The sequence below is a fragment of the Plecotus auritus genome, assembly GCF_963455305.1.
Source record: "Plecotus auritus genome assembly, chromosome: 8".
NCBI lineage: Eukaryota > Metazoa > Chordata > Mammalia > Chiroptera > Vespertilionidae > Plecotus > Plecotus auritus.
The window spans coordinates 32150154-32163323 of NC_137782.1; the positions used below are offsets into that span (position 1 = coordinate 32150154).

Here is a 13170-nt window from a genome sequence, read left to right on the forward strand (position 1 = left end):
GTATGTTCCTAAATGATCTAATCATCATTGCCACCATGTTGAAAGTGTCTAGTGTGCTTGCCCTAACCCAATTTTCCAGTAAATTCATTGTTTCACATTCTACTATATTTACCACTTGATGTATCAGAGAAAACAACTTGATGTATCAGAGAAGAACACTGTTTAGAAGAATATTTGTTTTGAAAGAAAACATTTTTTCCCCAAGTAAATAACTGTTTTCCCATTTATTTTATATTTAAAATAGTTATATTAACACTGGTCATTTTAAAAAGCCCCTTTATTGTTGGCGAATCGTATTCTTCCACTCATTATTCATATGGCCAAAGTCACATAGCCTTTACTAGATTTCTTTTGCTAAATTTTTGCTTACTTATCTTTAAAAAAGGAGAAGGGGGTAATGAAACATGCTAAGGTTCCTTCTAGTTACATTGTCTACAGAAAGAATAGTTCATGTGACTAAATCTTTGTTCTATTTATTCAACAAGCTTTTCCTCACTTTTGTACCAATCTGGTTGTGTAGGCAAAATGTATACAGATAAACATTTTAACTGCATGCCCAGTAAAATTTGCTATGAAATTATTATGTTGTAAATTTGAGTTGGATTTTATAGGCAAGCAATTCAATGTTGTTAATATTGAGCAGTAGCACTCAATATTGACATTACTACTATATTGATGTCAGTATAGACTAAAAATTCTGTATTTTAAAATCTAATGGTAAAAATCCCTATAAAGAAGCAATTCCTAATACAATACTATTACTCACAAATGAATAAACAATAAAAATAATTGAGCATAACATATGCTCATATAGTAATTGCAAAGGAACGCAATATTAGAAGGTATGTGAAATAGATTTTTAAACTCATTTTTGTTTTGACTTTTCATAATTCATGTTCCAAATTTTCTGAAAAGTCTTTTTCCTCACTTTCCTCATGTAGAAAATGCCTACTTATGCTGAAGATCTAACTCAAATGTCCAATCTTCTGAAATGCTTTTTCTGATCATGTACTCAAAGTGATGAAAATGTTCTCTTCCCTTTCACTTTCTCACATCATACATATAAACAACCCCAGAACTAAGGTAGACTATTCCAGACATTTTGATCTTTGAGGGATAAGATGTCTAATATAGTTAAGCCATCTTGGATTTCTTCAGAGGCAGGCTCCATAGGTGTGGATTGTCATTTCTGATTATCTGATTATAATGATCTTTGATCTCCTCTCAAGTGTGACTGCACCTGTGGTGCTTAATTAGTTTCTTGTTGACATCTTAAATTCCTCCTATAAATTGTCTTATTCACCTTTTAATTATAGTTCTTCATTGCTTTCTTCAGGGCTCAGCTGAAAGAACATCTCATCCTTTTATATTTGTCACACTCTTTAAAATCATGTTTCCCTATTTATTTCCTTTCTAGTGGCCATCACAGTCTGTAGTTGTCTCATTGCTTTCTTTTCTTAGTCATTAATATCTTCCACTGGAATATAATCTCATTGAGAGCAGAAACCTTTTCTTTTATTTACTGCTATATCCCATTGTAATAGGGACTTTGTAAGTATTTGGTTAGTGTTGAATGAATTTGGTTAGTGTTAAATGAAACGGCTCGTTGGCCCCTTGAGTGTGGCTCTTCCACAAAATACCACTTGCGGGCACGCACGTACAGTGCGATTGAAACTTCGTGGCCCATGCGCAGAAGACAGTTTTTTGCTCTCAAAAGAAATTTCAATCGTTGTACTGTTGATATTTGGCTCTGTTGACTAATGAGTTTGCCGACCACTGAATTAGCGAATCTGTAGTTCAGATTTTGTAGACCTGGTGTATTACCACGAAACTTGAATCTTGGTCTCCTAACACTGTTGGCTATCTCCGGAATGCAGAACCTCCTTCATATTCTCACTGCTTGTACCTTTCTCATGCAGTGGTCTGGCATCTCTTGCCTGGGCTGTGGCAAAGCCTCTTAACCTTATTTCCCTTCTCACATACAGTCTATCCTACAGTGTTAGGCCCCTGTGTAAAGACGTTGTTGGCTCCTTGATACTCGTAGGTGGAAAGTGTAATAAACCCCTTAGCATGACGTAGGAAACCACGTGCAATTGGGCCACAATCTGACCTCTCCGAGCTCTTCATTCACTGTTCCCCACCACATATGCCTCTGCTGCTACCCTTCTTCCAGTCCCTGATCTCCTAGGTCCTCTGCAACTACCCGAAATCTCCTTTCCTCTCTTCTCTAGCTGAGAAAATGCCTACTTATTTTGCAGACCTAACTCAAATGTCCACTCTTCTGAAATGTTTTTTTCTGATTGCAGTTAATTTCTTTATTCTTTGTGTTCATTGATAGAACATTTTTCTCTGGCTTCTATCACTTACCACGTTGTATTGTAATCAGTATTTACATCTATCTATCTGCTCACTAGATTGAAACCTAAGAGCAATGACCATGCTTATATTGCCAAGCCTGTCATAGAATTAGGCCGCCTAGGACAAAATCTCTTGTGCTCTTTTTAGGTATGTTTCCCTTGCTGCTTCCTCAGCTTAGGACAACACTAGGGCCATTCATCAGTGAGATGGGGTGTGTGTGTGTTTTTTAACCTAGTAAATATCACATTTGGTTCTCAAGTTGTATGTTCCTACATGTTTAGCATATTAACATTCAAGAACAAATAGAGCAGAATAAAATCAGCCTTAAGTTCCTTATAGCCAACTCCTACAACATTTATCCTGCTGTTCAAAGTGGGAACCTGAGGAGTAGGGCGTTGAGATTGAATACTACTCAATTTTTTAAATTTCTAAAACATTTCCACTTTAAGAAAACTTATGTACCTCTGGGGGAAAAAAGATCCAAAGCCCCCAGCAACAGCTCTGAGCTCAGATAATATATTCACTTAAACAGTTATAAACCCTGAGTATGTCTTATTTATTGCTTATGTGAACACTTTCTCATGATATTCCTATTAATTAGATAGAATTACCCTTTTCCTCCCATCATTTTGAAAGTATTACAGATGTCCCCTTTGTTTGTGGGTTTTTTCCCATTGACCCCCTCTATTCTGCATGCCTCCCATCATTTTGTAGATAGGAAACTGAAGCACAGTTTAACAGCCTGTAATAAATTAGCTGTCCATGGTGATAAAAAGAATTGGGATTAGCACTACTTTTTAATGTTTTAGAAATAGTGACCAACAACAAAAATGGATCTTGAGAAAAGAAGTCAGGATGTAAAGGGAGGTATCTATAAACCTCAATATGGAAGAAACGGTGAAGGAACTGGGGAATTTTGGTGAAGAATTGTGAGAACGTAATAGCCATATTTCGCTGTAGCATATACATGTGAGTGAAGAAGCACTAGATTTCAAAAGAACTAGGATCAGTTGCAAAATTCATTAATTCATACTATAGTTATTTAGTGTGTCTCCTACATGACACATGCTACTACAACTAATAATAGCTAATATTTATTCTATACTTTGTGTGAAATACTATTCTGAGACTTATTTTTTAATATATTTTTATTGATTTCAGAGAGGAAGGGAGAGGGGGAGAGAGAGAGAGATAGAAACATCAATGATGAGAGAGAATCATTGATTGGCTGCCTCCTGCACGCTCCCCACTGGGGATCTAGCCCGCAACCCAGGCATGTGCCCTCGACTGAAATCAAACCCAGGACCCTTCAGTCCACAGGCTGACTCTCTATCCACAGAGCCAAACTAGCTAGGGCCTATTCTAAGACTTTTTATGAATTTATATGGTTCTCACAACAAGCTGTGCCTTGTGCTATTATTATTTCCATTTTCATTGGGGACATAGTGGTGAACAAGATACTCGAGTAGGAATGACAGTGTAGGAGCAGCATTCCAGCAGTGTGAGGAGGGCTGTGGCAGGTGAACGCAGGGCGCCGCCAGCAACTAACCAGGGGATGAAACATTTTGTTTCCTCTACCAGTACACATGGCTACAGCTATTTAAAATGAGCATTTTGCCAATGTCTTGATTTTCTAAATGTTTAAATGATCCTCACATCTCACTAGTTAAATTCTTCTGAATGGTTAAGGTTACCCTAAATTTAATAAAATCCTATTGTGGGAGGATGATTTCTAGATGCCCAGATTGGAGCCAATTTATCTTAACTGCTCTTCTTTGATCAGATATTGAAATTATGAGGTAAGAAGATGAATTTGAAATACTCATGGTTTATTATGAATTTTCAAAAGATTATATGAGTATATTTTATACTATATAATCACAGTACAGTGATACTTCATTAAGTGATTTACATATATTATTTCAATTTGTGCTATACAAGAATCATAATTTCATGATACAGTCCTTGAGCTCAGTTTATCTTTAATGAGACTGTTGCTAAAATATTTTACTTCAAAGGGAATATTATACATAGGGATATAAAAAGGAATTTTATATAGAGTATCTTCTGTTAGGAGAAAAAACAATGTAATTTCTTTGAAAGTATATTAGCATATTTTAACTGAGTAAAAAAACTTGGTTCACGGAATTATTGAAACATTCCTTTTTACACATTTAAAAGTTTCTGAACTTTGCATTGGGGAATACCATTAGATGACAAATAGTTAACAATATGGAGGAAAATGGTGATCATTAAAATGCTGTTATCAAAATACTAGAGGCCTGGTGCATGGATTCGTGCACTGGTGGGGTCCCTCTGCCTGGCTTGCGCCCTCTCGCAATCTGGGACCCCTTGGGGGATGTCAGACTGCCCGTTTCGGCCCTGCCCCCGCAGGCCAGGCTGAGGGACCCCACCGGTGCAGAAATCTGTGCACTGGGCCTCAAGTATGCATATAAGATCTTTGGTTAATCTCTTCCCACCCTCCCCCTTTCTCCCCTTCCCTCTGAGATTCATTAGTCTGTTCCATGTTTCCATGCCTGTGTGTTCAGCGTCTCCCCGCTGGTGGTCAGTATGCGCCATAGCTAACGGTCGAATGGTTAGGCTTTTATATATATAGATAGATTATTTTTATACGTGAATATATTTGTAAGGGTAGTTTAATTTAAGAAGAGACATGTGAATTAAAATTACTCTCTGAGCATTTGATATACTTGTAATTTACAGAGTAGATTTAATTTCTTTATTTTTAACTTGCCAGGAACTGAAAATGTTGGCATGGAGCATGTCTAATTGTTATCTTGAGACTGGTTATGTTAGAAATGGGGGAGTTAATTGCCATGTGGGTGCTCTCAGAACTTTTTCACCATATTCCAAGTACAGGTTGTCATCTGTTATTACATTTGTGCAAGTAAAAAATGTTTATTCAGAAGCTAGAATATAATTGACAGAAGCTTATTTCTAAAATTAGAAAAATCTGTAATTTTATTTCAAATACCTCATTTGTTTTCGCTGCTAATAAGAAAAACATGAGATTTTTAGTTGCACATTTGTTATAGCTTGTTCAATTATAGTATTTATAGATTCTTAACTGTATTATGTTGATTTATTGCTGAAACAGAATTTTATTTCATAAAGAAGCTAGAGAGAGATCTTATTTGGTAAAAAGAATGCAATGTTTTTGTGATGGAGTAAAAGTGTTCACAATCAAATCCTCATATATATTCATTGCTTATAAAGTTAATACCTACTATATGCTTACCATGAGCCAGGCTGCATGTTGTATTTCTCCTGTATTATTTTATGTAATATTAATGCTAAAGGTAGTTATCTGCATTTTACAGATGAAAACATCAAACTGAGGATTAGAGCAGTTTAATAACTTGTTCAAAGTCACACAGCTAGGAAGTATCTGAGTTACAATTTATGCTACTGTTAAGAAAAATAAAGAAACATGAAATTCTTGGACTGTTCATTGCAATTATCTTCTGTGTTATAAAGAACAGATAGTGTTTCTTAGTAGCAGAGAGTTAGAGATTTTATCACAGCACAAGTAAAGGTGGAGGTGTGTAGAGGCATAACAGTGAGACCATCCTGACTACATTTAGTGAGGAATATGTTGGAGAATAGTACAAAGTGAGGTTGGATGGAAAAGAAGTCATATGTTTCTTCTATTCCACCAGAGTACCCCAAAGACAAAGAAGAATGAACTCATATTTCTAGACTAAGAGGACGTATTAAATCATAACTGTTTCCATTGCAAGTGACAGTCCACTCAAATTAGCATTGGTGGAGTGGGCCGGGTTTATTGGCTCCCATAAGTGGGAAGTTAAGGGTACCGTTAGCTTTAGGCACAGCTGGATCCAGTACTTCAAACCCTGTGATCAGGACTGGCTTTCTTTCTCTATCCCCAGGACAGGCCCTTAGATAAGGCAGGTAAGAGGATAGTGTGCCACCCAAATCTCAGATGTTCTCAGTTCAGTAACTACAGCAGAAAGTCTTTTCTGTTAACTGGGGCAGATAAGGAGTTATATGCCCACTTGGGAACCAGTCACTGTGACTGGGGAGATGGTATCCTCATCCCTATGAGTAGGTGACAAGGTGCTAAGCATGGCTCAGCCCTACTCAAACTGTAGGGGATGCATTCCCTACAGAGAGAAGGATCTTTATGAAAGGAAGGGTGGGAAAGGGTTTCTAGACAAAAGCAATGGATGTCCACTGACATATATATAGTATACTAGAGGCCCGGTGCACGAAATTTGTGCACGGGGTTGTGTATGTCCCTCAGCCCAGCCTGCACCCTCTCCAATCTGGGACCCCTCGAGGGATGTTCGACTGCCCATTTAGGCCCGATCCCACTGGGCCTCACAATCCAGGACTGCTGGCTCCCAACTGCTCGCCTGCATACCTTCCTGATTGCTCCTAACCGCTTCTGCCTGCCAGCCTGATCACCCCCTAACCACTCCCCTGCCAGCCTGATTGATGCCTAACTGCTTCCCTGCCAGCCTGGTCACCCCCAACTGCCCTCCCCTGCAGGCCTGGTCACCCCTAACTGCTCTCCCCTGCAGGCCTGGGTCCCTCCTAACTGCCTTTCCCTGCAGGCCTGGTCGCCCCTAACTGCTCTCCCCTGCCGGCTTGGTCACCCCTAACTGCCCTCCCCTGCAGGCTTGATCGCCCCCAACTGCCCTCCCTTGCAGGCCTGGTCCCTCCCAACTGCCCTCCCCTGCTGGCCTGATCGCCCACAACTGCCCTCCCTTTAAGGCCTGGTCCCTCCCAACTGCCCTCCCCTGCTGGCCATCTTGTGGTGGCCATCTTGTGTCCACATGGGGGCAGGATCTTTGACCACATGGGGGCAACCATCTTGTGTGTTGGATTGATGGTCAATCTGCATATTACTCTTTTATTAGCTAGGATAGAGTCCTGGTGCACGGGTGGTGGCCAGCTGGTTTGCCCTGAAGGGTGTCCCGGATCAGGGTGGAGGTTCCCTTGGGGCGTGGGGCGGCCTGGGCGAGGGGCCTGTGGTGGTTTGCAGGCCGGCCACGGCCCCTGGTGTCCCAAGCGGAGGCCCTGGTATCTGGGGCTTATTTATCTTCTACAATTGAAACTTTGTAGCCTGGAGCAGAGCCAAGCCTTCTGCTTGCTCGGTGGCGGCAGCCTTTTTTGGGGGGATTTATGTATCTTCTATCATTGAAACTTTGTAGCCTTAAGCGGAGGCCTGGGCCGGCCTGGGTGTGCAGAAAGCTTGGCTTCCTCCATCGCCGGGGGCAACCCCAGCCTCCTACTCTTTCCAGCTCTGTGGCTGGGCCATTTCTGTTTGGGTTTTATGTATCTTCTATCATTGAAACTTTGTAGCCTTGAGTGGAGGCCTAGGCCTGCAAGGGCAGGCAGAAAGCTTGTCTTCCTCCATTGCCAGGGAAACCCAAGCCTCCTTCCTGCTCTCTGTGGCCGTAGCCATCTTGGTTGGGTTTATTTGCATATTCACTCCTGATTGGCTGGTGGGCGTGGCTGGTGGGTGCAGCAGAGTGAGGGTTAATTTGCATACTGCTCTTTTATTAGATAGGACTAGAGGCCCCGTGCATGAAATTCGAGCGGGGGGGCGGGTGTCCCTCAGCCCAGCCTGCACCCTCTCCAATCTGGGACATCCCTCTCACAATCCAGGACTGCTGGCTCCCAACTGCTCCTACCTGCCTTCCTGATTGCCCCTAACCGCTTCTGCCTGCCAGCCTGATCACCCCCTAACCACTCCCCTGCCAGCCTGATTGCCCCTAACTGCCCTCCCCTGCAGGCCTGGTCACCCCTAACTGCCCTTCCCTGCAGGCCTGGTCACCCCTAACTGCCCTTCTCTGCAGGCCCGGTCACCCCCAACTTCCCTCCTCTGCCAGCCTGGTCACCCCTAACTGCCCTCCCTTGCAGGCCTGGTCCCTCCCAACTGCCCTCCCTTGCTGGCCATCTTGAGGTGGCCATCTTGTGTCCACATGGGGGCAGCCATCTTTGACCACATGGGGGCAGCCATCTTGTGTGTTTGAGTGATGGTCAATTTGCATATTACTCTTTTATTAGATAGGATATCCTATAGTTCAGAGGAGAATTAGGGTATGCATGTTTTGGAAGTTCTTTTTCCCCAGAGGATGTAAATGCAAGGTTCTGCTATGTTTAATTTATTATATTTTAAATACAACACTGTGAGGTAGATGGTGGTATCTTTCTTTTAAAGGTGGGGAACAGAAGGCCCGAAGAGGGAACTTAAACAAGGCCATGGACTCAGGAGTGGCAAGTGTCTTATTAGATAGTCCCAAGCAGGAAACCTGACTTCTTTTTAAAAATAATTATGGAAACACATTCTGAAACAACCAAATATACTTTTTTTCTTTTAACTTCTTTCCTAGGGAGAGAGGAGATTTATGCATTATTTATACCACCTTTTCTTCAGAGTAATTTTACTCTTTCTGAATAAAATTAATACTCCTAGGCATTACTAAGTACAAAAAAGCCAAGGGTGTTATTATCATTTTGCAGATGGTTAATCTGAGATGTTGAAAAACTAAAAATAAATGGTTTAGAAATATTTTATATTAAGTATTCATTATTTGTATATAAAACAAATTAGGTTTCATACAATTCATTTAAACTTAGTCCAAATGCAATGAGGCAAACATGCTTAGCAAAATATATTAGAGTTGAATTATTGTGAGTAGGAATGTTATAACACAAAATTATAATTAATATGTGAATATATATTTTACCTATCAAGATTTTTTATTGCAAATGTTGAATTAATGCTATTTCAAAGGGTACAAACTTCCAGTTATAAGATGAATAAGTTCTGGGGATCTAATGTATAGCCTGGTGACTATAGTTAACAATATTATATTACACTAGAGGCCCAGCATGCATGAAATTGTGTGCAAGTAGCCTGCCCTCTGCCTCTCGTAGCTCTCCGCCGCTAATAGCTTGCGCCCCAGCCGCTGCGAGAGCCGCTGCTTGTTTAGTCGTGATGGCATCACGGTGGCGTTATGGCCACGGGCCTTTTACTAATACAGATACTTGAAAGTTGCAAAGAGAGTAGATCTTAAATGTTCTCACCATTTAAAAAAAAGATAATTATGTGGGGTGATGGAAGTGGAATTAACTTTATTGTGATAGCCATTTTGCAATATGTACATGTATCAAATTAAAAATAAATAAAAGACATTTTGTATATTGAAATGTATTAAATTATTTGACAAATATATATTGAGCATCAAAAAGTGGCAATGCTTATATTAGCTTCTGAGAACAGAAATCTGAGTCATGAAGTCTAAAGGAAGGCACAAACAAATGTAAAATTAGTGTTGATAAGAACTATAGAGGAAAGGTTTATGGTGCTACAAAGTTGTATGGCAGGAAGAGTTGGCTTGTTCAAGGAGGAAGGGAAGGTTTCCCTAAAGAATTGGTGATTCTGTTGAACCTGACACTACCTGTATTATCTGCTTCAGTAATGGTTTTGTTTATATTTTATCTGAAGGTATCCATTAGAAATTTTAAGTTGAGAAGGTAGCTTAATGAAATTCTTACGCCAAATATTTTTATTTCAACTGGTAGAATCTTAAGAAGATTCAAGAAATGGAGAAGAGCGATGAATCAAACACGGAACTGGAGGAGCTGAAAAACGCTGACTGGGTAAGAGCTGGGCATTCTCCCTGTTCTGTTTACTGTTGGAGAAGAAATAACTGGTTGTTAAGGACTGTAGTATGAATTGATGTTACATGAATTTGAATAACTAGTCTTTCATTTGAGGAAATATCTATTTCCCATTTAATAAAATGACCTGATTTTATTAGAATCACCCCAATATCTCTGGGAGTTTTGTTGTTTTAAAAATATTGATCTTTCTGGTTCTATTAATACTTTAGCATAATCTTATATGTAAGTCAAAGTTTATGCTCTGTTTCAGGATAAGGTAGGAAATGATAGTGTAGTATATTAAATTATTTAATGAATAGTTACCTGATTCAGGCCCTGGGTATGCAGAATGAATAATATGGGGTCTCTGCCTTCATAAAACAGAAGACAGATTTCTAGAGCAGATGATGGTGGTGTATTTATGTGACACATTTGAGTGTCTACTGTTTTTCCAGCCTGGTACTAGATGCCTGAATCCCTGTCCTCATAGATGACTTAAAGTCGGGCAGGCATGACGGCCTTGGGGACAGGACAGTGAATGTCATAGAGTTAGATGGAGGTATGTTCAGGTGTCAGTGGGAAAACACATTTTAGGATTCTGACTTTTCAGGTTAAGTACACTGGATAAGTAATGACATTATTAAATGAGGGAGTAGGAAAAGATGCAGATTTGGGGGATATGAACAACTTGCTTTTGACCATATTAGATCTGCTTTCTAATTACCTAGAAAGATTAGAATGAAATGAGGAAAGAATGAGGAATAGAATGAAGGAGAATCAGAATCTCTCGAGTGGCTGACTCTAAACATCTCAGAATATTCATAGTGGAATAAAGGGGAAGTGATAAAATCTCTGGGAATATATACAGTGACAGTTGTGCATTATCTATACTAATAAAAGGGTAAAATGCTAATTAGACCGGGAGACCTTCCGGATGTCCTTCCGGACAAAGCCATGGTGGCAGGGCAGAGGCGGTTAAGGGTGATCAGGCCAGGAGGGGAGGGCAGTTGGGGGCGATCAGGCTGGCCGGGGAGGCAGTTGGGGGCAAGCAGGCCAGCAGGGTGTGGGCAGTTGGGGGCAATCAGGCCAGCGGTGGGGGGGCAGTTGGGGGTGAGCAGGCCGGCAGGGTGTGGGCAGTTGGGGGCGATCAGGCCAGCAGGTGGGGGCAGTTGGGGGCGAGCAGGCCAGCAGGGGGGCAGTTGGGGGAGATCAGGCTGGCAAGGGGGGCAGTTGGGGGTGAGAAGGCCAGCAGGAGGGGGCAGTTGGGGGCGAGCAGGCTGGCAGGCAGAGTGGTTAGGGGCGATCAGGCAGGCAGGCAGGTGAGTGGTTAGGAGCCAGCGGTCCCAGATTGCGAGAGGAATGTCCGACTGCCAGTTTAGGGGTACCAGATTGGAGAGGGTGCAGGCCGGGCTGAGGGACACCCCCCCCCATCACGAATTTTGTGCACCAGGCCACTAGTCTATATATATAAAAAGCCAGCGACCATAACGGCCATAACAACCATAACGACTGGTCGCCATGACACCCACTGTGGCCAGCAAACCACCAATCGGGGTGGGGCCGGCTGGCCAACCTCTCGGCCCCTCCCCCCTGCTGGCCAGCCCCTGATCGGACTCTCCCACCCCGATCAAGAGCTGGCCGCTGCCGAAACCGGTTTGGCTCAGTGGATAGAGCGTCAGCCTGCGGACTGAAAGGTCCCAGGTTCGATTCCGGTCAAGGGCACGTACTTTGGTTGTGGGCACATCCCCAGAAGGAGGTGTGCAGGAGGCAGCTGATCGATGTTTCTCTCTCATCGATGTTTCTAACTCTCTGTTCCTCTCCCTTCCTCTCTATAGAATATCAATAAAATATATTAAAAAAAAAAAAAAAAAAGAGCTGGCCGCTGGCCAAATGTCCCCTCCCTTCCCCTGATCAGCCTGTCCCACCACGATAAGCCTGCAGCCCTCCTGCTGGCTGCCCCACCCCTGATCTCACCTCCCACTCCAATAGGGGGCGGGGCTGGCCGGCCAACCTCCTGCAGCCCCTCCTCCCAGCTGGCCATGCCCCCGATGGGCCCCCACCACCCTGATCGGCCTGAAGCCCCTCCCCACACCGGCCCCGCCCCTGACCTCCTCCCCACCCCAATAGGGGGCGGGGCCATCCTACCAACCTCCTGCAGCCCCTCCTCCCAGCTGGCCATGCCCCCGATGGGCCCCCACCATCCTGATCGGCCCGAAGCCCCTCCCCCCACCAGCCCTGTCCCTGATTGCCCCCCCACCCCAATAGGGGGTGAGGCTGTCCCACCAATCTCCTGCAGCCCCTCCTCCCACCCGGCCCCACCCCAGATTGGTCCCCTCACCCCATCAGGGGCAGGGCCAGCTGGCCAACCACCCATGGCCCCTCCACCAGGCTCCTGGTCCCCAATTGGCACCCTCCACCCCATTTGGGGGTGGGGCCGGCCAACCCACCGCCCACAGCCCCTCCCCAAGGCTGTCCCTGCCCCCATTCGGCCCCCCAATCCCAATCAGGGGCAGGGCCCTCTGGCCAATCCCCCACGGCCCTTTCTCCCAGCTGGCCCGGCCCTGATTGGGGTCCCCAATCAGGGGTGGGCCAGCAGGCCAACCTCTGGCCATCTCCTCCCAACGGGCCCAGCCCTGATCTGCCCCAATTGGGGGCGGGCCAGCTGGACCCCACCTGTGCATGAATTTGTGCACTGGGCCTCTAGTACTATATAATAACCATGACTTTAATTTCTGAAAAGTAATTTGTAAAATTTTTGCCAAACAATAATACATAAAGAACTGGCTATATAAAACAAGGCTGATTTAATCCTTTCATAAATTATAGCAAAAGCTGTGTGAGTGATCATCCCCTAATTTATCTATTTTGAGAATTCAAGGTTTCATATGTCAGGTTTTCTTAAAGCCTGAGGAGGTCAGAGCAGACCTCTCATATTTTTAAAAGATGAGATGTAAATGGTACTTGAACTGGATCTTAAAGGAATAAGTAAGAAAAGTAGAGAAGTTGGGACAAGAGTATTTCCAAAGAGAAAGCTAACTATTTTAGGGATGTATTAGAATATCTTTAATGGCAGAATCTAAAAATCTATTTTTTAAAAAAGGAATATTTTAGAAGATGTTCTGATGGGTATACCTCAATATTAAGTACCTCAAG

The 13170-nt window shown here is 43.0% G+C and overlaps 1 protein-coding gene across 8 annotated transcripts in view; it reads left to right on the forward strand.

The window, feature by feature from the left end:
- Nucleotides 1–13170, forward strand: part of SPIRE1 (spire type actin nucleation factor 1) — a 130463-nt gene that overhangs the window by 71298 nt on the left and 45995 nt on the right. For all 8 annotated transcript variants that reach the window (XM_080686815.1, XM_080686820.1, XM_080686816.1 and 5 more), the window contains exon 5: nucleotides 9937–10014. In XM_080686815.1, coding sequence (XP_080542941.1) covers nucleotides 9937–10014 — 78 coding nt within the window. The remainder of the gene's footprint in view (nucleotides 1–9936; nucleotides 10015–13170) is intronic.